Source organism: Mytilus galloprovincialis, chromosome 1 (assembly GCF_965363235.1).
Source record: "Mytilus galloprovincialis chromosome 1, xbMytGall1.hap1.1, whole genome shotgun sequence".
Classification (NCBI taxonomy): Eukaryota; Metazoa; Mollusca; class Bivalvia; order Mytilida; family Mytilidae; genus Mytilus; species Mytilus galloprovincialis.
The window spans coordinates 89,885,409-89,913,048 of NC_134838.1; the positions used below are offsets into that span (position 1 = coordinate 89,885,409).

Genomic DNA, 27,640 nt, shown 5'->3' on the forward strand with positions numbered 1-27,640 from the left:
CCTGCAAACCTGCAGATGTAATGAAACAGGGGTCACCACTCACCAGGATCATTCTTTTTTTTTATACCTCAAATGGTGTGATGTGTGTGATTGCAAAGAACTTTGTAGTGAGAAACTTTTTTATGTAAAATTTGGTAAAAAGTTAAAAAAAAGAGCAGAAAATGAATCAGATGCAAAACTGAGAGAATGCAGCTAAACCCCTGGTTCCCTTTATATCATATTATACAATATTGATTTTCCTCATCATGACATGGCTGAAGCCTGATTTTTTTTACACAAGGTCAACTTGATGTGCAATTTTGAAAAATAATCATGGCATGCTTTCTGAGATTTTTTTTTGCAATATGCAATATGTATGTTTCATTTTTAGCTCACCTGGCCCAAAGGGCCAAGTGAGCTTTTCTCATCACTTTGCGTCCGTCGTCATCTGTTAACTTTTACAAAAATCTTCTCCTCTGAAACTACTGGGTCAAATTAAACCAAACTTGGCCACAATCATTATTGGGGTTTCTAGTTAAAAAAATGTGTCCGGTGACCCGGCCAACCAACCAAGATGGCCACCATGGCTAAAAATAGAACATAGGGGTAAAATGCAGTTTTTGGCTTATAACTCAAAAACCAAAGCATTTAGAGCAAATCTGACATGGGGGTAAAATGGTTTATCAGGTCAAGATCTATCTGCCCTGAAATTTTCAGATGAATCGGACAACCTGTTGTTGGGTTGCTGCCCCTGAATTGGTAATTTTAAGGAAATTTTGCTGTTTTTGGTTATTATCTTGAATATTATTATAGATAGAGATAAACTGTTAACTGCAATAATGTTCAGCAAAGTAAGATTTACAAACAAGTCAACATGACCGAAATGGTCAGTTGACTCCTTTAGGAGTTATTGCCCTTTATAGTCAATTTGTTAACCATTTTTCGTAAATCTTAGTAATCTTTTACAAAAATCTTCTCCTCTGAAACTACTGGGCCAAATTAATCCAAACTTGGCGATAATCATCTTTGGGGTATATAGTTTAAAAAATGTGTCCGGTGACCCGGCCAACCAACCAAGATGGCCGCCATGGCTAAAATTAGAAAAAGGGGTAAAATGCAGTTTTTGGCTTATAACTCAAAAACCAAAGCATTTAGAGCAAATTTGACAGGAGGGGAAATTGTTTATCAGGTGAAGATCTGTCTACCCTAGAATTTTCAGATGAATCGGATAACCAATTGTTAGGTTGCTGCCCCTGAATTGGTAATTTTAAGGAAATTTTGCCGTTTTTTTGTTATTATTTTGAATATTATTATAGTTAGAGATAAACTGTAAACAGCAATAATGTACAGCAAAGTTAGACCTAAAAATAAGTTAAAGTGACCAAAATGGTCAATTGACCCCCTAAGGAGTTATTGCTCTTTAAGGTCAATTTTTAACAATTTTCATAAAATTTGTAAATTTTCACTAACATTTTCCACTGAAACTACTGGCCCATGTTCATTATAGATAGAGATAATTGTAAGCAGCAAGAATGTTTAGTAAAGTAAGATCTACAAACACATCACCATCACCAAAACACAATTTTGTCATGAATCCATCTGCTTCCTTTGTTTAATATTCACATAGACCAAGGTGAGCGACACAGGCTCTTTAGAGCCTCTAGTTTGTTTTTACAATTTTTCCATGTTTCATTAAATCATTTGTTCAATATCTATTTCTGATAAAATAACTCAATGTTCAAACGGAAATAAAAAGGGTCAATTCTACATGACAATCTCATTAAACAAGAAAGCTTTTAGTCATATGGTCTTTAATGAGTAACTCCAGCAAATTTAAGTTTAGTAATCATTTTACAAATGATAATCCATTGCCAGATAAATAGAAAAAATTTTGAAAAATAACACATTTCCAAATATTGGTATATATTAAATGTAAATTACCTGTACCAAAAAAAAAATAACCATTTAACAAAAATAACTTTTGCTTTTGTTTGAGTCCTATAATATAAGACATTTAAGGTTTATAAAATTAACATTCAACCTTTTTTACTATCAATGTTGAACCTCGTCAAGGTTCAATATTGATAGTAAAATAAAATATCAGATAAAAAAAGTTGAATGCAAATGATATGAACCTTCAAAATCTTTTATTATATGGAGAGAAAAAATGTGACAAAAATTTGTAAAGGATGGATGCAAGGACGGGGCTCTTTTAAAGTAGGTATAAATAACCTGTCATTCTGATAAGAGTATGAAAAACTTTAACCACAACTCAACATCAAAGTTGAAAACAATGAAGACACAAAGATGTCATGTTGGATCAATGTCTCACTGTCGGTTTTTCCCCCTCTTTATATGAACATGAATTTTTTTTCCAAAGTGTAATTGATTTTCAAATTTGTTTGAAATACCTTCTATTTGGGATATTTTGGCCTTTTTTACAAAAGAGGTGGTGATTTAATTTCATTGTGTCAAATATTTACACTTTTTGCCAATACTAGTATATACATCTTGATTTTAAGAGGGAAGCACTGTTTTTTATTGACTGTCTGTAACAAGTTAAGACAAAACACATGCGTGATAAAAAGAGAAAAATACTAATCTAATGACATCAAATCACATCATAATTTGAATTTTATATTTTATTAATTACCACTGCAAGTTTTGATTATATTGACCTTGTAATCAAGAAAGAGTGGACATTAATTACATTGTTTCACCATTTGTAAGTTCATTTAACTAATTAGATAATTAGTCTGATTGTTGCTTTTGAGACTCATCAAATTAAATTAAATATTGAATATATTCTTTAGTTTATATTTTAGACTTATGTTTTTTCCATGTATTTAACTTTTCTACTTTCATTTTGGCACCAATTAAATCAATTATGACTACAGCAAAACTATCTGAATTTCAGATGCAAAGTGAAAATTTGACTCCAAAATTATATCCATATTACTGTTTATTAAATTGATAATAATTTAGTTAAAAACTTCTATTGGAAAACATTTAAGACATTCCACGACTTTATTTCTGTGATGTCTTGTTATAATTGGCCCTTTTGGTTTAAGGATATAATGAAAAAGAGAAAAGATGAACAATTGACACATAATAATAAAACACTGCAATTTATTATGAGATGCACAAAATCATTGTACAATGTTTGCAAAACATGTATGAAAATGTATAAGAAACATGCAAAAGTGTTATTGTGTTATCTGTGTTGTTTCCTTATAATTGACTTTTGAATAGGCTTCAAGGTTTATCCATGGTACTATATCATGTGTAGGACAGTAAATTAATCTCATAACATCCATCAACCTGAAAAAAAAAGAAACATCAATTTATTTTAATATTTCAAAGGGTTGAAAACATCATCAAAAAGCATAATAATCCATTTCAGAGAGAATAATACCAAATTTGACACAAATTTTAATATACTTAAAGCCCCAGTCCCACTAGAGCATGATCGCACCACGCTCACCGCGATCTAAATAAAATTCAGATCGTGGTGAGGTCGCGGTATGAGCGAATGAAAATGTAAATTTTCGTTGCTTTCACGATGCTACTACATCCTCATTACGCTTCTACAACGATCCCGCTACGATTATAACACGTTCTCACCGCGCTTATTCTGCGACCTGACTACGCTTATCAAGATCTTTCTACGCTCGTCACGTTCTCTCTACGACCATACCACGAGTTATCCGATTGCAACGCGATCTTACCACGCTTCTACTGCGATTATAGCACGTTCTTACCACGATTACATTACGTTCAAACCGCGATCTTACTACGCTCTCAGCAATAACGTCAACATCGTGTTCCATATCAATACAGTATCATTCCTTCAGTTCTATTTCTAATTAATACGTTAAAAAAATACAATCAAGCCACCAAAATCTACTAGAACACGTGGTCGTGGTGTTAGGGTTGATGTAGAGGCAGATGGAGCTCTGAAAGTAACGAATCTTGATCAAGTAGAGATGTCGGACCGACCAATCCGACCTAAATTACAACCTATTGCTGGTCCATAAAGCTGAAATGACGATATTTTAGTGAACAATAGCAGATATGAAACAGATGTGTCAATAGATATAGGAAGATGTGGTATGAGTGCCAATGAGACAACTCTCAATCCAAGTAACCATTTTTAAAAGTAATAATTATAGGCCAAGATACGGCCTTCAACACGGAGCCTTGGCTAACACCGAACAGCAAGATATAAAAGGCCCCAAAAATTACTAGTGTAAAACCATTCAAACAGGAAAACCAACGGCCTAATCTATATGAAAACAAGAAGCATGGTTGAGTCGTTAGATAAAATGGACAAGAAGTCCCAATTACATACAGACAAACAAAACCTGGAGAGAATTAATATATTTTATGGGAAAATGACAATGAGAATAATGTTTGTAGTATGAACGTAGTCAGGTCGTAAGAAGAGCGTGCTAGAATCGTACTATGGTCGTGAACAGCGTGATATAGTCGTAGTGGAAGCGTAGTTTGGTCGCGGTGAGAACGTGATGATCGTAGTGAGGTCGTAATAACATCGCAATGAGATCGTAGCGCAGTTTCTCCGAATAGAATCACGCTCTCACTACGATGGTACAGCGATCTTAGTGCGCTCTCACTACGCTTCTACTACGACCTGATTTGGCCATGACCGCACCACGATTGTTTTGAACATGTTCAAAGTTGGCCACGCTCATCACGATCTTGAAGACCTCACCACGACTGTGATACGACCTTACTGCGATCTACACGATCGTACTACGATCATCGAAATTTTCATTTTTTTCACAGATCGTAGTGCGATCGTGGCCTAGTGGGACTGGGGTATAATGGAATATCTGTTGAGGAATAATCTTTTTAAAACAGACAAAAGCTTACCAGATATATTTAGCACCACAAATAAGAAAAATTAACAAATAAAGGATAAAGCATGTAAAAAAAAATACTATAATCTAACTGACAGCAGCACAGTTTATTTTGACTGGTTTAGATTTAACATTTTAAAATCAGAAAATTGGAAAAAATATGACCTTTTATCTAATTTTGTGGAAAAAAAATATGTCATTTTATCTAATTTTGTGGAAATTTTTTTTTTACATTTTATCTAATTTTGTGGAAACAAAATTATGACATTTTATCTAATTTTGTAGAAAAGTTTGACATTAATTTAACCTTCTGTTATTCTTGACATTTAAGCATTCTATATAGGTCATATGGACCTTTAAAGGTTAACATCTCATTCAGAAACATTTTAATACTTCTGAAACAAACTTAAATAACAAACTTTAAAGAATAAATGTAGCCAGGAGCTGGTACACCAGCCTCATTGATATAGATGAATAACATATTGTTTCTGCTTGTGTTTATAAAGAAAATACATTAATGATACCTCATATCTTCCTAGGGATCTTTCTGTCTGCTTGGCACCTACTTCTTCTGCCAATGCCCAGAGATGCTGTAGACTTGATGATATTGCTTCTAAGTTAGGTACACTCTATAAACATAAAACAATGTGTGAGAAGAAAAGTAACATTACAGGGAATCTATGTCTATAAATAGGAATCAACTGTTATATATGTTTTGCTTTTAGTATACTGTAAATTCAGAAATTATTGTGAGGTTTTTATTAATGCGAAAAAATGCGACAGAGATTTAAACTCGCATCTTGAAATATTTCATATGAATTAAACAGGATTTTTTCTCAAAATCATAAAAATCAAAATCGCATTTAAGTCTAATACAAAATCGCAATAATATGCATGCAATAATTAGAATTCACAGTACATGTTACCTGTCAGCAGGTGACATATTTTATTTGTTGTTTATAAAGGTGTATTGGCTCCATAAATTTTGACTTCAAATTTTGAAATTCAAAAAGATAAAGAGGACAATATTCACTGGATTTAAAACAAATTTTAATTGATGTGGCTGAATTTAAAATGAAACTGCTTCATTATTGTAATACTTTATTTGGTTTTGCAGCTGTTTTGATTCAAACAACACTGGTGAGTATCATGCAGAGATAGTGAACCATGAACTATGGGTCATATAACTTTGTTCTTGTACAAAGATGTTAAGAGTCTGTTTAGTTTTATATGCATACTTCAACCATTAGAGCTGCAGCTCAATTATTTGCACAGAACTATATATATGTGGATGCTGATGGTACTTAAAAAGTTCACATTTATTGCACAATAGAAGAATGAAAATGTAAGAATTTTAAAATAACCGTTACACATTATTCTTGAAAAAGCAGGTGTTTGAATGTGAAACATAAATGATGTTTCTAAAAGTAAAATTTCCTTTTTAGCATGATAAAAAAAAAACTGTTCTGGTAAAGTTACAGAGTTTTTAACAAATTAATTTCAATTTATACAATATTTGCAGCTTAACTCACTACAGTTAATGAAGGAATATTCATAAACACCAAAACAAAATAAAATAGGAATGTGACCCTAAAAGTTGTTTAACTGAACAAAGTTCATATGACCTTTGTATATTCTCTCTATTCTTGAAATAGATGTAGAACATGATATAATAAAAGAACCTTTGTGAACACCCTCACATACCCAGTGCCCTAAAACAAAATCTCACCAAATATGCAAGTTGAAAGACTCATAATTTCTTAAAAAGTAAATGAAGTTTTATCATAATATTTGTTGTTTGATAGGAGTTGAAATGACAAACTATTCCAGTAGTATAATTAGGCCAAAATTCTAGGTCCAAAAGGGCATAACTTCAAGAAACAAGAATGTGTCCTAAGTACATGAATGCCCCATCTGCACTATCATTTTCTATGTTCAGTGGACTGTGCAAATGGGGTAAAATCTATAATTTGGCAATAAAATTAGAAAGATCATATCATAAGGAACATGTATACTAAGTTTCAAGTTGATTGGACTTCAACTTCATCAAAAACTACCTCGACCAAAAACTTTAACCTAAAGTGGGACAGATGGACGGTCGAACGAACAAACAAACAAACGAACGGACGAATGAACGTAAGAACGAACGGAAGGACCAACGAACAGACGCACAGACCAGAAAACATAATGCCCAGAAATATTAGAATATTTAGGTCAACATTCGAAGTCCAAATGGCATATAACTCCTAGAAAAATAACTGAATCAAAATTTCCTGTTGATGTGCATATTTGCATAGTATGTTCTTACTATAGAACTATAAAGTTTCATGAAATTCTATTGTGCAGATTCAGAGGAGTTGAGATTACAAAAACAAGACTGACAATGTCTGGATGAACAGACATACAAACAGGTCATTTGGATGGACAGACCGATGGACGGGTCAAAAACATTATACCCTAAAGAACTTCTTTGCCTGGGGTATGACAACATATGGTTTTGGTATGATATCAGTTTGTTAAATGTGTATAAAACCTAGCAATTTAAAATTTAATTTTATAAAAGGAGGGAGTGTACTTATAATGTGTGAAGGTTATTTTGAATTTTGGCACAAAAAAATAATAATTTGAAATTACCACAATCTGATTATCATATTATTATATGTGGATTATTCAAGCTGGGAAACATTGACCTAATTCCATAAAGAACTTTAAAGAAGTTAATTATTTTTGAGCAGATTAAATGTATAGTATATTTCTGAGTAATGGGGCAACCTTGGATTATTAATCAGCACAAAATGTACATGAAACAAGAATTAATGGAGATACAATCAGTGAAATGTTTACAAATTTTACAATAGAGTTTATATGTAGAACAGTTTTTATTTCACAGAGATAATCATCTTCATTTCTTATTATCACCCAAACTGCAATTTTGCAGATCTCAGCCTAATCACAAAACCATGTCATGTGGACAAGCACTTTTGTAAAATATAGTCCAAATTTTTATGACGTCTTGAAAGATTCTTTATTTTTTTTGCTTTGACACTTAAATGCAACATTGCAGAAAGACGTCAATGCAAAAAACAAGTCCCAGATCAGAATCAGGATCAAAATCATTGGTGGAATCCAACATTGAATATTCATTGTGATTCCTATCATATTAGATCTAATTTGTTCTTGTGATTCTTGGAAATATCAATAACAGAAACTAACTATATATACAAATTATACAAAAAAGGGTGCAAAAAGACAACAATACATCCTTAAAAGTACTCATAAAACAACAGTCGACAACTTTAAAACTATAAAAACTTTGAGAAATTGCAGAAATGTGAATATCATTAAGCAATATATATGTGACTTCAAACAAACTTGCAGTGATTGGTCTAAAAGTAACAAATAATTTGGTGCACAAAAAGCATGCAAAATAGAAAATGATAACAAGTTATTGCACAAACTGTAAATGTAAATTTCAGACAATTTTAAAAAGTTTTATACACAAATAATACACAAGAGTGCACACGCTGAAATGTCTCGCCTTCTATACTAATCATTGATATGTTGATAGTCCTAAGTATAAAGCTAAGCTTTATTACAACTGTCACATAAACTTAACATTAACCAAGATAACTAAACAAAGACCAATGAACCTTGAAAATGAGGTCAAGGTCAGATGAACCATGCCAGGCAGACATGTACAGCTAACAATGCTTCTATACAACATATATAGTTGACCCATTACTTATAGTTTAAGAAAAATAGACCAAACACAAAAACTGAACACTGTGCAATGAACCGTCAAAATGAGGTCACGGTCTAATAAAACCTGCGCGACTGACATAAAGATCATAAAATATTTCCATACACCAAATATAGTTGACCTATGGCATATAGTATTAGATAAAAAGACCAAAACTCAAAAACTTAACTTTGACCACTGAACCTAAAAATGAGGTCAAGGTCACATGACATCTGCCCGCTGACATGTACACCTTACAATCATTCCATACAACAAATATAGTAGACCTATTGCATAAAGTATGAGAAAAACAGACCAAAACACAAAAATTTAACTATAACCACTGAACCATGAAAATGAGGTCAAGGTCAGATGACACCTGCCAGTTGGACATGTACACCTTTAATACAGTCCTTCCATACACCGAATATACTAGCCCTATTGCTTATAGTATCTGAGATATGGACTTGACCACCAAAACTTAACCTTGTTCACTGATCCATGAAATGAGGTTGAGGTGAAGTGAAAACTGTGACAGACATGAGGACCTTGCAAGGTACGCACATATCAAATATAGTTATCCTATTACTTATAATAAGAGAGAATTCAACATTACAAAAAATTTGAACTTTTTTTTCAAGTGGTCACTGAACCATGAAAATGAGGTCAAGGACATTGGACATGTGACTGACGGAAACTTCGTAACATGAAGCATCTATATACAAAGTATGAAGCATCCAAGTCTTCCACCTTCTAAAATATAAAGCTTTTAAGATTGAGCTAACGCCGCCGCCGCCGTAGCCGCCAGATCACTATCCCTATGTCAAGCTTTCTGCAACAAAAGTTGCAGGCTCGACAAAAATATATCCACACAAATGCGAAAAGCAGAGCTCACAAATTCCTAATGCCTTCTCTCTATTTTTAAGTCTATTTTTTTGGTATATTAAACCCAGCAATCATTTTGATAAAAAAAATAAGTTGGAGATGCACAATACCATTTGTGATTGAGATTATAAGATAATTTCACTGACAAAGAAGACATTGTTAATACAAAATGCAATGGATAAACAAACACATCAATCAATTTTTGTACCTCTGTTTCATTAAAAAAATGATATATAATAATAGAAAAACTACTGACTGTACTTAAAAGTTAATAAATGCATGCAAATGATGTGATATATACTTGAGCTTCTTCTTAAAAAAATTAGTGGTTCTTTTTTATTTGAAACATATTGAATGGTCTTATACCATAGATTTATTAAACCAAGTAAACCAAAATTACTTGTAAATGAAAAACCACATTCAAAATATAACATATGAAAGCTAAAAAGCTTGGAATATGCAGGAGAAGGGATCATACTAGTCCTATAAAAGATTAATCATGATGCAAGGTGAAACAAATTCTCATATTCACATAGTGAGATTCCAGTTGTAACTTCAAAAGTTCAAAGTGTCAAATGTTAGGCAAGTTAACCTCAACAAGTGGTCTGTGAAAATTAATTGTATTCATGATGTCAGCATCTTTATCATAACATCAATTTCTTGCAAACTGAAATGGCTTTTCTGTTTGTAAAAACAATACTTATATTACATATAAGTAAAATATATATAACAAATGTATAATAAAAAAAATCTAAAACAATTTAGGCTTATATTATAATTACTAAAAAGAACACTTCTATAAGGAATACAGGGTAGCACTCAAAATGATAATAAAGCCTTGTATTGATTGGTCAATTAGTGCAGCCTCTACCTTTACATACTATACATCTTACCGCCAAACAAGGAGAACGCTCAGATCTTAATTTGTCACAAAAAGAGTCATTATCTAGGTCATGCTGTAAATTTAAAATTGTAATTTGAAAATCTGTTGATAAAACTTCTTATATATCATTTGAAAACAAATAATTTACATAATTGCTGGTGCAGAAATTTCTCGCTACATTGAAGACCTGTTGGTGACCTTCTGCTGTTGTTTTTTTCTATGGTCGGGGTTGTTGTCTCTTTGACACATTCCCCATTTCCATTCTCAATTCTATGATAACATATATCGACTGCAAAAAAGGTTCTGTGTATTGAAATTTATAAAATATATTTTTTTTTAAAGAAAGGCAATGATCTGTTTATGTAGACAGGATATAACATTAAACAATACAATGCTTACTAAAATCAGAAGAAATGACTTCAGTATCATAATAATTATGGTTCCAAAGAAAGAGCAGTCTAAAGAACCAACAGACATGCTAGACTGCATATAAAAAACATTAAAAAAGTGTAATGCATAGACGGAGAGGAGTTCCAGATAGAAATTTAAACATGCAAAGAAACATAAAGGCATCAAACTGAAAACTTACATCAGATTTTTTTGATTTCCCTGAATCCTCTATCAGCCAGGATGGCAGTGCTGGTGTTTTATTCATCTACAACAGAGGAATTATATTTCTCAAAAAATTTGTAAGGGGCATAGCATAGAACATATCTTTTTTTTTAATTGATTGGTGTTTAGCGCCACTTTCAGTTCAACAGGTTATTTTCAGGCTAGCAGTTTTTATTTGTGGAGGAAGCTGGAATTCCCTGAAAAAACCATGACCTTCGGCAGGAAAACTGACAATCCTAGTCAATTGAACTTGAGTCAAGCATCTCTTTTTGAAGATACATTTTTAGTAATGTTTATAATGAAATAAAAACACTATTTGTTAATTAAGGTCATGAAATAACTTTGATTAGTTTCCAAGTGTCAACAAACTGAAGGGTAAACAATATTTTCTAACAAAATATTTATTTCAATTTTAAAAGGGAGATAACTCAAATGAACATGAAAATTTAATATTATCACATAAGTTCAGTGTATATATAACCTTTTGATATTTCTTTACTCAAATGACCAGTTCATTATTAAACAAGCTTTTAAAGTAAAATAATGTTACCTCTGCTGATCTGTATAACTTCAATTCTTCAATTCTAAAATCTTTCCAAACAGGTGAGGGCTGTTGTAATATCACACGTAATTGAGTTATATTGCTCAGTTCATTCATAAACTAGATAAAAATCAAAATATGATTAATCAGAGAAACAAACATACATGAATTACAAACATTCTCTTCAATAACAAACACATAATCAAATTCAGAGGCGGATTTAGGGGGGGGGGGGGCCCAGGGGGCCCGGGCCCCCCCTTTTTGGGAAAAAATTTGGTTGCTTATATAGGGAATCACTGAAGCGTGACTGGAGCGGGCCCCTCTTAGGTCAGTCAGTGGGCCCCCACTTATGAAAATTTCTGGATCCGCCACTGAAATTTCAACTTTATTATTACAAGGCTCACTCTTTTTGATTTATTTTGAAAGATGTAAATAAATATGCAATGTATATGAATCTATATGTATTGTGTAAAAGTTGAAAATCAAGTAAAATAGTTAACTGACAACATCAGAAAGGTCTATGCTTACATATTTTTTTTTAGCTTACGAGAAAACATGTAAATTAAAAATCGCAAATATTAGTTTTCAGAATTAAACATATTTTTTCAACCGGTTACATTGGCGGATCTAGGGGTGTGTGTTTTCGGTGGACCCCCCCTTCTTTTGACGGTCAATGCATTTGAATGGGGACATATAGTTGGAACACCCCCCTTTTTTTGTCCTGGGTTGGGAACCCCCCCTTTTTAAAATGACTGAATCCGTCCCTGGGTAATTAAAGAAATCATCAAAGCATTCTAAAGATTTATGAGAATATTTGAGCTTTATCTAACCAGGAGTAAAAAAGAACAGCTACACACATGGCATACCCACCCTCGCTTCAATATTTGAATGAACTTATTTGTCCTATTAGAATCGAAATAATTCATGGAAGCCATATATTTGTTGAAAATTTACACATGGCATGGGCTGTTCAGGACGCTCAGGATAAAATTTGAATATAACGGCCCAGGCCATGATTAAATTTCCAACAAATCTACAGCTTTCATGAATAATTTTTTTAAATATCACAGGGAATCATTTTGAAATAACACAAAATACCTCTATATTTTCATTCATATTAAAGAATAATATTTTTTTTTAAAGTTACTCCAAATATTTTCAAACAAAAACTTACTTTGTACCTGAATTAAAGGAAGCTCGCTACTTTTGTTAAAATAACAAGCTTTTCATAACATTGGTATATATTGATAGGGGATTATAAAGGAACTTAAAGAGCGAAAAAAATATGTAGGTCCATGTGCTTGATTTTGAGATATTAGCCATTTAAATTTTGGCGGGATAATGTTTTTTCTTGATTTTTCATAGCTTTATCATTGACATATTTAGTTCACAAAAACTATTAAAAAATAATTAAGATTTTATAAAACTTACAGATGGCTTATAATTATACATGTTAAATATGAATAAAAAAAAAATAGGGGTTAGTGGGCAAAATATTTAAGGGCAATCAAATGAATAATATCACAGGATTCCGAAAATCTGACAGAATTCCAAAACATGACAAGGGAACGTCCTTAATTTGCAATTTTACGAAAATCTATTGTTAGTTCATTTATTTCTTTAGTGCATTATACCACTACCACAACCTTTAAAAATTTGTAAATGACTTTTTTTTATCCAAAATTAATTTGAAAAAGACTTGTTTATCCCAAATAAATTTGAAGACTTTTTTTATCCCAAATAAAGGAGAAGGTCCGGTAAGGGCCAATTTTTGGCCTCAAATTTCAGGCTCATCTAACGAAAGATTTATGACACTTTTTAAACACTTAAGTGTCTATTTCAATTGAGTTGATTAGCTTTTGTGAAAACTTTTAACTGATTAAATCATTGAAAACGCTCCGATTCAAGCTTATATATAAGAAATCTATCAAATATGCCAAAAAACGCACTTTTCAGATGGTTTATGTCAAAAATGAAACTGGCCGCATCCTTGTTCATCCTCAACCTTTATAATATGTTATGTATTATCATCAAATACAACTTACATTTTAATATTATGAATGAACACGAATGCAGACACTTTCATTTAAAAAAAAACCATCTACATTTTAACTAAAGTGCTAAAATTGTGAAGATTTCAGTAATGTAGCATGACTTAATGATGCTAGTACACGATATATGTACATTATATTGTCAAAAACAGCCTACATTTATGTAGCAGAAGATTCTACTTTCCAATAAATAGCTAAAAGATTATAATTTCAAAATTTTGTAAAACTGCTATATTTTGGGGCCAAAAAGGGGTCTTACTGAACCTACTACTTTGAAAAAGACTTTTTTTAACCAAAATGAATATGCACATCAACATTTTATGACCAACAACTGAGAAAAATTTCATTGGTGTCCTGCCAACACTTTTAAGAGTATTTCTCAAAACTTTTCTTGATATTCTAATAGAGATCATAGTATAACCTAATGAAAAAATAGGATTTGTAGGTATTTTAGATGTATCATGGCAATACTAAAATCACTTATATATTGGTGCTTTTTTGCCATTAATAATGAAGTAATTACATGTTTTTTGCCAAGACAGAAATAATCTTGAGAACCTTCCTCCATATGTGGGTTTGGCATCAGCTTAAATCTTCTCACACAAGTTTTCCATTTTGCATCACCTGAAAAATAGTATAAAAAATATATGATATCACTAAACTTTCTGTTTAAATGTTCTTTCATGATTATTTAAAAAAAAGAAGATATTTCCATTGTCTGATAGTCAGTATAGCTGTTCTTAATATTAAACGTTCATCCATCAATCAATATTATGTTCATATGATTATTAGATAGAGCTAAGTGCAAATGTTGCTTGCATTCTAAAATCTCTTTATGGAAGAAATAATTGCTTCGTATTCTGAAATGAAAATTTAACCATCTATTTCTGCTTGGGAAAATAATCTGTCAGATACTGCACACTTATAAAACCCACCTATACAGGGGCGGATCCAGCCATTTAAAAAAGGGGGGGTTCCAACTATATGTCCCCATTCAAATGCATTGATCGGCCAAAAAAAAGGGGGGTTCCAACCCCCGGAACCCCCCCCCCCCTCTGGATCCCCACTGCTATAAGTATTTGTAAACATAAAATTAATAAGTGATATACATAAAGTTGCATCATAGAGCATAGCATGGTCACATGAAGATTGATTTTTTTGTTGCAAATTTCTCAGGCTTTACTTATTAGAGATTCCTGAGATTTGGTATATTTCAGAAGGTGTGGTCACGTTTCTCCAACATTTGGTAATTATACTAAAACAACATTAGGGATTATGGGGTCCTCTTAAGGACTGGATCTTGATATCTACCTGTAATTCACCTGTTCTTGACCAAAATATTGTTAAAAAAGGTATACATTTTTTAACGATATATATATTTTTTAATAGTCTCCCAAAATTGTAAAAGTCCATATAAACAAATAAAACAGAAAACAAATGTTTAACAATTCAAAAGAGAAAACTAACGGCCTAATTTATGAACAAAAAACAAACATATTACACAGCAACGACAACCACCGAATTGCATGCTCCAACACTCCCCCTTATCTTGAGACATTGGTGCAACAGAACAATAAAAAACTGTACAAAAACATACATAAACAAGCAACAAATAATCTAAGACTAAATTATCAATCAATACACATCCAGTATCCGTATCCATACGGCCCGAAGCTTTTTTTTTTTTTTGCTTTTTTTCATAATTTTGTTCTCTATTTTTCATAATTATGTATTATAGATTACAATGTTGCGATCTTGAATAAAAATTATCATTTTATATTTTGATAGCTATTAAGAGTTTATATATCATGAGTCATTAATCTTATATAAAAGTACAAAACGCAGCTTATTATCACCGATACAGTTTATTCAAAATTCTTAGTCAACTTTCATTAATTGTCCAAAGCTTAAGTAACAAATCGAAAATACTAGTAGTGCACAATATTCACCAAGCCAGTTCCCACAGTTAAACACTATTTCTAATGCAATTTGGATGTAACATTTTTTTTCATTGGCTAAAAGTTGCCGTCAAATCCACAGTTGACCAGGCGTAACTAAGGAGGGATCCGCCATTTTGAATTGATGAATCAACAAATGTTCGATTACTACTATATAATCGAAAATAAAACAACACCTACCTCGAATTCGCCGTTTTAATGTAATTTTATCCGAATTTGAAGCGTACAGGTAACGTAATAACCTCCAGTTTGTAAGTTTTCATTTGTATGACGTCACGTTTAGCCATGACGTCTTTGTGCGAAAATCATTCATGAAGTTTTGCGGATTTTTTTTATTTGAGAAATTTAGACATTTTTTCAAGTTTTATCGTAATTTTTCTTTTTGTAATGCATTAGAATCGGAATAACAGTACTGTAGTTGAAGAGTTGCCACCGTCAATTTTGATTTGACGGTCGCAAATCTCCGTTTTACTGTCTCCGCTCCACGTAGCCAGTAAAACTGCATTTGCGACCGTCAAATCTACAATTGACGGTGGCAACTCTTCAACTACAGTACTGTTATTCCTTAAATAGATCACGACGCAACTTGATGTACCCAATTTGTATCAGCTCCGTCTTCGTTGAAAAAGTGGACAGATATACGACTGACTATTTCATCTGATAAGACAGCATACCATGAAAACTGGCTGTAGGCTTTAGTGATATACAGACAGAACGACTAGGTAGATATATGGTTCTTCGCACTAGAAGACAATCGCTTTTCGTGACTTTTTACATAAATAAAACTTGGCTGTTTTGCATCGGTTTAGATTTTAACATCTACATGTAACACAAATACAAAAATATATCAAGTAATAGAATAAATTACTAAAATGAGGTACAGTCAGTGAACATTTCGAGATTATTTCTTCATAATTTTTTATGAAATTTACAGTTTGATTAGAATTTCCCTTGTTTATTTAAGGAATTTTTTGTTGAATAACCTTTTTAATTTTGTTAATCAAATACGGATGAAAATAATTACATAACAGTTTCGGGTTATACTCGACCAAAAATATATGGTTTGTTAATGTTTTGATATAAATATTTTTTTAAAATATCCCTTTTTACAATATTTCAGTTAAGACCTGATAAAGGTGAATTACAGGTAATTATCATGCTGCAAGTCCTTAAGAGGACCCCCTAATCCCTTATGTTGTTTTAGTCTAATTATCAAATGTTGGAGAAATGCGACTAAACCTTTCAGAAATCTTTGATAAGTTCATGGCCATTATGTGTATAGATATTTAAGTATTCAGAAACAGGAAGTTGATGAGTAATGAATGTGAAAAAAGCATCACAAAGTATGCCACATTTTAGAAGATGTACTAAATGTGATTTGACGTTCTTGAGAAAATGCAACAAGAGTTTCAAGGGGCAGATGGACAGATGGAAACACAGGGGCGGATGCAGGAATTTTCGAAAGGGGGGGTGCTAACCCAGGGCAAAGGGGGGGTGCAGGGGGGGTGCAAAACATATGTCCCGATACAAATGCATTGATCGGCAAAAATAAAGGGGGGTGCGCACCCCCGGAAACCCCCCCCCTGGATTCGCCACTGAAACACATATAGACATATCATATTCACTCTCCTCATTCAAAGGATATAACAAAACTATTTTAAGTCCTTTGACTAAAACTTTCTCTAAGGTCTAAACAGAGGTCAGATAATAAATATTTTGAGATTGTTTCTAAGCTGGTTCAGTTACAATTTGACAGTCAGTTTTATAATAATAATAATAAGAATGTTGTTTAAAATCTCAGAAAATCTCTGGACTTTTTCCAGTTAGCTAAATTTCTGGATAAAAAGTTGAAGTATTATAGCAAAGTTCCTCTTACCTCCAACCTCACCATTTTCTGCCTGAGGTTTAAACTTGGCTTTAACAGTTATAAAAGCTGTATAACTGTTCTTAAAGTGGATTTCTCCAACCTTAAAAGAGAGTAAAGCACATGGTTTCATATTAGAGTGAAGTATTTGTAACTCTTGTAAGAGTTTCTTTTGTTAAACAATATTTTTAATAAAATACATAAGGGTTCCAGGATAGTTTAAGAAAGTTATTAAAATTTAAAAAGCCTTAACCACAGAGTGAATGTTATGTTTCCCAGCAGAAAAACTAAGTTCATTTATAAGTAAAATACAGAAAAAATGGAATTTTGTTTTTACAATATTTCCTTCTGGATACTACATGTATCTTATGATCATAAAAAAGCTTCTTTCCAAGTTTGGTACAAATCCAAGATAGTTTAAGAAAGTTATTAAAGTTTTAAAAACTACAACCACAGAGTGAATGTAATGTTTTCTGGTAGAAAAACTAAGTCCATTTATAAGTAAAATACGAAAAAACATAGAATTTCATTTTTACAAAATTTACTTCTGGATACTATCTTATGATCATAAACAAGCTTCTGTCCAAGTTTAGTAGAAATCAAGTAAAGTATAAGAAAGTGATTAAAATTTCAAAAACTTTAACCACAGAGTGAATATTTGTGGAAGCCGCTGCCGACGGATTGTAGGATCGCTTAGTCTCGCTTTAATTAAGTCAAAGGGTCGACAATAAAGCACATTTAGAGCTAATATTTCTGTGTGCTCTGTTCAATTTCAAAAGTGTTCTGGTTTGTTTTTTTTTGCAAAAATTCTTACTTACATGAAATTTGAGAACAAATGATACTGACCTTTTATGTTGAAATTGTGAGTTATTATATAATGAGATATGAAAAAGAAATGAGGATATGGTGTATTAATTCACAATACAAGATCACTTTGCTCACAGAAAAGCAGTAAACAACAAGCTCTCTCTGTGAGTGCTGTATATCTGGAATTCATTATTACCAACTAAATTACTTGCATATATTGCATTAAAACATCAAAAAAAGTTCTACTATAAAAAAAAAAGAATGAGTAAAGCTTTGTAATATAAATCTACTTTTCATCACAATTATTATTTTCAGTCTACATGTAATTAAGATTCATGTACATGGTAATATATACAAAGCAATGAAACATTTAAAACAGTATTGATCAATAAAATATTTGGAGGTAGACTTTCTGAAACTAATCTGAAATAAATTCAGACGAAAAGAAAAATATGAACATATCTACAGGTGTATTTTTCTCCTTCTTTTGCTTATATTATTGGATAATAGGAAATCAGGTTACTACCTGGAATCTTTAAAATCTATAAATAGATAACGGCCCTTAAATGGGAGGAGCCTGCTTGGAATGTTTTCTCTTATACATAGTATGTACATACAGGTAATAAAAGGTAGGAACCAAGGATAAAACATTAAAATTGGTAACCTGTTAACCCAACTCCACTAAATAACAAATTCATCATGCAATAACACATTGATTAGTAATAAGGAACATAAAACTTTAATAGCAGTTCTAAACTTTTAGATTAGGTATGTTTTTCCCAATATTAGTCAATGAATTATGAATACCCTCTACCAATAATAACACTTCAAACAACAAGTATAACACCTCTTTCAACATTTATAGGAGATTGCAAAATCATGCTAAATAATGTCTTTAACTGCTCACATGTCATAAAAAAATAAGAAAGATAATAGTCTACAAGCTAAGGGTGCAATCAACAGTTTTTTTCTATGACGTCATATTTAGAGGGACCATGCATAAGTGACCCTTAGTAGTGGACTGATTAATAAAGATACTTGTATAAAACTAGATATCATTGGAATCAGAATGTTCTCTAGTTTATAATGAAATAAATATAAAGTGTACTTTTATCATATTAAAAAAATTCCATCCAAAGAACATGGGAAAAAAATGTCTAATTCGAACATAAAAAACCTGAAATCTGGTCATGTTCATACCCATAAAGACATGATACATGCACATTTTTCATAATCAAAACTGTATGAAATTTATAGGTTTTTACCAGGCCTTTCAAAAAAATCTTGTTTCAGGGTACGGTCTCCTGCTCCGAAAAGAGCTACAGTGGCTGCAAATAAGCTGTTCATTTTTCACTGCCTAAAATACAAGATGTTTACAGTGTTGTCTCCCCTTAAAACATGTATATTTAATATAATTTTTTAAATTATTTCAATCATTCAACCTGTTTTAATTGAAAGCTAATTAACTATTTTTTACAATCAAATACAAAAAACATGACGCTTTTCCACTAATTAAGTAAATAAACAGGGGTTTCCCTCCATGGTTATTTTTAGTCGGGGAATAACCCTAGTTTTTTTTTATACCAAACTGTTTATAGCACCCTAAGTTTTCCTTCAAAAAAGTGTTATTCTTAAGCCAATATGAAAGCGGAATCACAAATTTATATACTGAATTATTTATGTCTCTATCATAAACCATGCATGTCATTGAAAGCTGATTTTAAGTTGTATTTTAGGATTTCCTCAACAATAAATAATATTTCTGTAAAAGAATTTGATTAATATTTATACTGTTGAAGGCAATAAGACAATGGTATGCCTAATGGTAGAAATCAAAATAATATAAAATATAGTTCTAAAATAAGAAAAACCATTGTATTGAAAAATGAATCCAAAAGAATAAATTAATTATTTACCGATAAAAGTTTCACTCTCAAGTGGCCCACAGTGGCCAATCCAATTCTCATTCAAAGACATAGCATTAGCTAGAGTATATTTTGAAATTAATGAATATAAAGCTCAATTGAGTCATGCAAAAAGTAAAGGAAAATAATAAGCTTGCAATGAAATTACACTTTAAATCCTGTTTGTCTCAGTGGTTATTATCAAAATTATATTTAAATCAAAGCACATATTATGTATGTTATATAAATGAGAAGCATTTGTATAAACCTTTCAATGCAAATTGCATGCATAAAAAAGTACATATGTATATAAAATGTTAGAATAAAAATATATAGAAAAATCCCTGTTTACTCTTACTGATGGAGCTTATATTCACACAATGTTCCTTGAAGTTTTTCTTTATGGCTTAATTGACTTACTGTTAAAAGTTACAAGTTTACTGTTTGTAATATTGAGCCTGAATTGCTTAACTGATAAAAATATATGTTTTATTGGTAATCATTTTGGTTGTTGACAATTTCTATCTACCTGTCAATTATATTTTTTTGAGAAAATAGGTAACAACTACAAAAATCAGTAAAAATTGTCATTTAAGGGTAATAACTCTCAAAAGGAGTCATCAAATATTTTTGGTCATACTGACATTTAAAGCTCTTGTATTGCTAAGTGCAGTTTGTAATTTCTACCTACATGTATTTTATATTTTATAATTTTTGAGATAATCAGCAAAGGCATGAAATTGTCAATTAAGGGAAACAACCCCTATAAGGAACATCTAATGGTTTGGCTATATTAGCATTTTTGTCAATCTTGTGTTGCTGATAATTTTTGCAAATACTATATACTGTTATTATTTATAGTTTTCAAAATTGTAGGAAAAAATTTGAAAATTAGTCAAAAATCATCATTTAAATCATGTACATTGTAACTGAGACTACTGTAACACATGTGTTATAGTAGTCTCAGATTGTAAGTGTGATCACTTGGATTTCACTCACATAAAGAGTCATCTAAAGGTTTTGGTCACATCAACATTTTTTTTTATCTTCTATTGTTGATCACTTATGCTGTTAAGAGTATCAACACATAAAAGCTTGATAAGGCATCCTCACACATTGTTCCAAGCCTCAGGTTCAATATACCAGAAGACAGTTATGATAAAATAAATGTTTAGTCAACAAAAAGACATATATTTCAAACTTCCAAATCTCCAATACATGAAACTTTGGCAAATAAAATAACAATTGAGCCACACATACATTGTATTAATGATATTATGCTTAACCACCAATAGCAGTCGTTGAAAGAGGTGACATAAGGCTTGGTTGCAAATTTGTGAGAAAAATTACATCAATATACAAAATAATGGTTATCTGCAAAAAAAAATCCACATATAACGTGAGTTGCTCAATTTACCCTTTCACATATTGAAACAGAAATTGGATTGCTACTCTGAAATACAAAACAACATATAAATCATTTAACAATCATATTTAAAATATTGAAATTATTTGTAGAAAGATTCTTAGCCCCACAGGACGCAATTACGACGGAACACAATTACGAACGATTTCCAATGTTTGCCCTCTGAGATCATATTTATTTATATTTAACAATAAATGTTTTTATAAATAAAAATCCTATTAAAATTCCCTTGTTTTCATGATAATACAATTTATGTGCACTTGGTGAATGTTGATTACGATGACAAAATCATTCTGAAAATATTATAAGAACGGCAATCTGGCCTGAAAGTTATATAAAAAAACATAAAGGTAAGTGCATATTGCCTTCTTTTGTTAATATATAGAAAGAAAAATATCTCCTGATTCTGTTCATATGCATGATGCCTTTTATCTTGCCCAAATAACCCCACAATTGACGTTTTTTAGACTCTTGTGACCCTATTTATGCTCAAAAGAAAATATGTTGATTTTATTGAAAAGTCCAGAAAACTCCGAAAGAAATGTTGACCATGTTGATCTATATAAAAAAAAATCATAGATGAATGATAAGTAAACCGCCGAAATGGATAAACTTGAATTTAGTGCTCCTTTAAAGGAGGAACTTACACAAAAAACAAACCAGATGCTCCGCAGGGCACAGCTTTATACGACCGCAGAGGTTGAACCCTGAACGGTTGGGGCAAGTATGGACACAACATTCAAGCTGGATTCAGCTCTAAATTTGGATTGTGATTAAATAGTTGACACAGCATAGGTTTCGGACACAGAATGAATGTGGTCTAATGAACTTAAAATATTTTGTTTGCCTTTGAGCAATTCACTATGCTGTTGAATATTAATCCTCTCAAAAAAATGTTTGAAGAAATTTTCTTTTTATTTATGAAATCTGAAATGAGAAAAATTTAACCCCCCCCCCCCCATTTTTCTTTCACATCCCCCTTTCCCTTTTTCCAAAACTGATCTCAATTCAAATTTCTAATGGAGTTTGAAACAATAACTACCCCGGCGAGAAGAAATTCATGACTTCATGAACTATCATGAATGGTTCGTGAATGTTCATGAATGGTACATGAAAATTCATAAATAATTCATAAATGAAGGTTCATGAATTTAATTCATGAACTGTTCATTAAAAGTATTTTATGAATGTTCATGAAGTTTTGATGAATCAATAGCTGCTCATAAAAATTCATGAAATGTTCATTAAAAGTATTTATGAATGTTCATGAAGTTTTGATGAATCACTAGATGTTCATAAAAATTCATGAAATGTTCATTAAAAGTATTTTATGAATGTTCATGAAGTTTTGATGAATCAGTAGCTGCTCATAAAAATTCATGAAATGTTCATTAAAAGTATTTTATGAATGTTCATGAAGTTTTGATGAATCACGAGCTGATCATTGAAATTCTTGAAATGTTCATCTCTCATATGCATGTGTTATGAATAATAGATGATTTAGTAACTGGTAACACTGCGTGTGGGACTGTCACTGCTGTTACTGGTTTGCTGCAAGAAGGTTTTTTTTACTCTTCCTTTCCCTAAACTGCTAAAGATGTAAATTCTGATTTTCTCCAAGTTCACTTATGTGCCTTTCTATTAATTGTCGTCCGGCATATAAATAACTTAGAAAAATATCAGATCAATGATAGATAGGCCCAACGACAGACGTTTCTCAACGTATGTACAATGTAAACAAACCTTGACCTCGTGGTTTTAATCGTACTGAACAGTTCGGCCCTAAAAATACCTTCCAAGTGAGTCCACTTGTTTATTCACATGCACCATGTGCCGTTTAAACTAAAGATTTTTTTTTTATTATACTTAATAAAACTGCATATTAATAAATATTTGTTTGCGACACCCTTGATTTATTTTCATACTTCCGTTACGGCACAGATCAACTTCTCAGTCTCAACGTCAGCGTAAGTGCACTCTTGGGTAATACGTCACCAAAATGGAGATTACGCTGATGGAAACACGGAAAAGACATTTCCAGTCAGAAAGATTTCAGATAAGTGCATTACAAATTTAATTTAACATGACAGACATGTGTATATTATTATAAAATATAATTTGTTGAGGAAATATAATTTTTTTATGGTTTCTTTGAGCAAAGCAACATCAGAAAGTCTGAAAGCATATTTGAAAATTTATTTTTAATTATATAAACAAAATGAATAATTGTTTCCACATATGATTATTGGTAGTTACCTAAAATTTATAGTTTTTGAATTGTTTGAATTGTTCTTTTGTGAAAATAATAAGTAGCCAGTTTTTTTAATCTTCAGGGGATAAAAAGGGGGAGGGTTTTGAAATGAATTTGATTCATTAACAGCTTCAGATGTAGTGTATAAACAGGCAACAACATTTCAATTGAATTTTATTGCTTTAAAACATCTAGAACAATTGATTCTTTGTGGATTTTTTTTATACTTTTAGGGGATTGAATGATTAAATATCAAACTGGAGCTGCCAGTTTTGATAGTAAAACAGATTCCGTGGAGATTTTAGTTACATTTATTCAGCGATTCTACTTGGAAGAACAGAGACAACAAAATATTACAGAAAGAAGCAGAAACTTTACATGTATCCTTTTATATTATTATATCTGACGCATAGTTACTTTAGTTTTAATATTGGGTGGGTACAGGTGCAGATCCAGCCATTTTAAAAAAGGTGTGGGGTTCAAACTATGTACTATAAACCCTTTCATATGCATTGATCTTGCTAAAAAAGGGTGGGTTCCAATCCCCCCCAGAATCCTCTCCTTGACAGTAATTTACCCCTGTGAGATGATAATGAATAATTCATGAATATGCATGAACATTTCATGAACTGTTCATGAACAGATTTCATGAACAGTTCATCATATCTTCATGAACATTTGATGAGCAATTCATGAACTGAAAATCGACAGTAATGTTCATGAACTTTAATGTTCATGAACAATTCATGAACAAGAAAGGTTCATGAACATTTAAATGTTCATGAACAACAATGATCATGAACCCTTTCTTGTTCATGAATTGTTCATGAACATTAAAGTTCATGAACATTACTGTCGATTTTCAGTTCATGAATTGTTCATCAAATGTTCATGAAGATATGATGAACTGTTCATGAAATCTGTTCATGAACAGTTCATGAAATGTTCATGCATATTCATGAATTATTCATTATCATCTCACAGGGGTACTCATTTAAATACATCATAAAATATTAAAATGTAACAAAAGGTGCTTGTTATCACTGAATGGTAAAGATTGTTTTAATTTATCAGTTGGTAGTAAAAGTGAATATACATTGTTTATTGTATAAAACAATGATTTAAGTTGATTCAACTACTATTCTGGACAAAGAAAGATAACTCCAATCAATTGAAAATTTCTTGCTATTGCACAATATTGTGCAATTAGATATTTCTTGCTATTGTGCAATACTGTGCAATTGAAAATATTTGCTATTGCACAATACTGTGCAATTGAAGATTTCTTGCTATTGCACAATACTGTGCAATTGAAAATTTCTTCCTATTGCGCAATACTGTGCAATTGAAGATTTCTTGCTATTGCTGAATACTGTGCAATTGAAAATATAATAATTTTGGATCCTGTTTTGAACCAACTTAAAAACTGGGCCCATAATCATAAATCTAAGTACATGTTTAGATTCAGCATATCAAAAATGCTCAAGAATTCAATTTTTGTTAAAATCAAACTTAGTTTAATTTTGGACCCTTTGGACTTTAATGTAGACCAATTTGAAAACGGGACTAAAAATTAAAGAAACTACATACACAGTTAGATTTGGCATATCAAAGAACCCCAATTATTCAATTTTTGATGAAATCAAACAAGTTTAATTTTGGACCCCGATTTGGACCAACTTGAAAACTGGGCCAATAATCAAAAATCTAAGTACATTTTTAGATTCAGCATATCGAAGAACCCCAAGGATTCAATTTTTGTTAAAATCAAACTTAGTTTAATTTTGGACCCTTTGGACCTTAATATAGACCAATTTGAAAACGGGACCAAAAATTAAGAATCTACATACACAGTTTATAGATTCGGCATATCAAAGAAACCCAATTATTCAATTTTTGATGAAATCAAACAAAGTTCAATTTTGGACCCTTTTGGCCCCTTATTCCTAAGCTGTTGGGACCAAAACTCCCAAAATCAAACCCAACCTTCCTTTAGTGATCATAAACCTTGTGTTTAAATTTCATAGATTTCTATTTACTTATACTAAAGTTATGGTGCGAAAACCAAGAATAATGCTTACTTGGGCCCCTTTTTGGCCCTTAATTCCTAAACTGTTCAGCCCTCAACTCCAAAAATCAATCCCAACCTTCCTTTTGCGGTCATAAACCTTGTGTTTAAATTTCATTGATTTCTATTTACTTATACTAAAGTTATTTTGTGAAAACCAAGAATAATGCTTATTTGGGCCCTTTTTTGGCCCCTAATTCCTAAACTGTTGGAACTAAAACTCCCAAAATCAATCCCAACCTTCCTTTTGTGGTCATAAACCTTGTGTCAAAATTTCATAGATTTCTATCTACTTAAACTAAAGTTATAGTGTGAAAACCAAGAAATTGCTTATTTGGGCCCTTTTTGGCCCCTATTTCCTAAAATGTTGGGACCAAAACTCCCAAAATCAATCCCAACCTTCCTTTTGTGGTCATAAACCTTGTGTTAAAATTTCATAGATTTCTATTCACTTTTACTAAAGTTACAGTGCGAAAACTAAAAGTATTCGGACGATGACGACGACGACGTAATACCAATATACGACCAAAATTTTTTTAAATTTTGTAGTCGTATAAAAAAAATCAGAAATCTTTCCTTTACACATGACCGACATTTCGTCTGCAACCACTGCTGTAGTAATTGAAGTAAAAAACAAACTTGTGCATCTTATTTTCCTATGAAAATGTGTTTTAGATAAAGATTAATGTATGCTTTATCAATCTAGACTGTTGTCATTGATTTCTTCGCCTAGATATATCAATATAGTGCTGTTCGGAATTGCGTCCATATGTGGCTCTCTTGATTGTAAAACGAGGTCACGCAAATCTTACTAACGTATCCTAACGTGAATAAAAATTTATGTGGGATATGATGCAAAATGGAAAGCCTTCATACATCTTAAATTCTATGGTATCAACAATTCAAGAAAAGTAGTGTACATAAAAAAATATTAATCATAGTTCAAAAATCGTTCGTAATTGTGTCCAGTGAGGCTATATTCAATTATTTTTCTTCATAAGTAACAATTTCTAAGTGTTACTTATTGCAGCCAGGTAATTGTAGCTTGCTTACTTAATATTCTTATTTATAGCATCATACATGTATGGTCTATCTGTATGTGTAATTTTAACCTAGGATTCAGACAAAAAAGGGAAAATTATGTCTTTTCCGTGCAAGATTGATTGAATAATCTTATATCTGATACTTTTAAAATTCATATATAAAAATCAATTATTGATTGAATAATTTTATACTGCTATAGTATAAGGGGAGATATAATTGCAGTCATCTGTACACAAATTCACTATGAGTGTTTGCCATGTCAGTTGATCAATGATCCCATACCTCTGGGTTTGAAATATTTGGAAAGTTTATATCGATAACTCGGCATCCTGAATGAAACTCAGTCTTTCCATCACTTATTGTTAAGATAACTGGATTCTTTATATGCGAGTGGAGAGGCCTATCTGTCATTTTTCCCCAAACTATAACATTGTCGTTCTGTAGTGTTGTTAATGAAGCTTTTAGGGAAAATATCCAATGACCGTAAAACCAAATGCAACGTCCAATTGAATAAAACTCAATCAGCATGATATATTTTCAACAATCTCTTGTTATACTTTGAAAAAAATATATAACGTATTACATACACTGATTCAATATCCCCGCATATACATTAAACAGGGAGTAAACTAAAATTGTACTTTTATGGAACGTTATAATTTGATAACGATATCTTTTTGGTTTTAAGTTGCTAGGGTGTTGACAACTCGGCCCGCCATTCAAGTCAACTCGGACCGTTTACAGAGTC

General features: G+C 31.6%; 1 protein-coding gene across 4 annotated transcripts; it reads right to left on the reverse strand.

Moving 5' to 3' along the window:
• Positions 1-3,091: 3,091 nt before the first annotated feature.
• Positions 3,092-27,381, reverse strand: LOC143044196 (nicolin-1-like). Of its 4 annotated transcripts, XM_076216096.1 has the most exons (9): positions 27,175-27,381; positions 21,521-21,556; positions 17,405-17,495; positions 14,094-14,194; positions 11,529-11,639; positions 10,956-11,021; positions 10,377-10,439; positions 5,384-5,488; positions 3,092-3,300 (listed from the first exon to the last, which is right to left on the reverse strand). In XM_076216096.1, the coding sequence occupies exons 1-9, from the start codon at positions 27,301-27,303 to the stop codon at positions 3,259-3,261; spliced, it is 744 nt and encodes a 247-aa protein (XP_076072211.1). In that variant the 5' UTR covers positions 27,304-27,381; the 3' UTR covers positions 3,092-3,258. The 4 variants fall into 4 exon arrangements, with proteins under 4 accessions (XP_076072211.1, XP_076072220.1, XP_076072228.1 ...); XM_076216105.1 differs by lacking the exon at positions 21,521-21,556 and having other exon boundaries at positions 27,175-27,378; XM_076216113.1 differs by lacking the exon at positions 10,377-10,439 and having other exon boundaries at positions 27,175-27,375.
• Between the last annotated feature and the right edge of the window lie 259 nt (positions 27,382-27,640).

Coding starts and splice junctions, on each gene's coding strand:
- LOC143044196 (XM_076216096.1), bottom strand. CDS start 27,303: ATGACAGATAGGCCTCTCCACTCGCATATAAAGAATCCAGTTATCTTA. Junction 17,496..21,520: donor CTGTTTCAATATGTGAAAGG/GTAAATTGAGCA, acceptor CTCTCTTTTAAG/GTTGGAGAAATCCACTTTAA. Junction 11,022..11,528: donor AGTTATACAGATCAGCAGAG/GTAACATTATTT, acceptor CCTCTGTTGTAG/ATGAATAAAACACCAGCACT.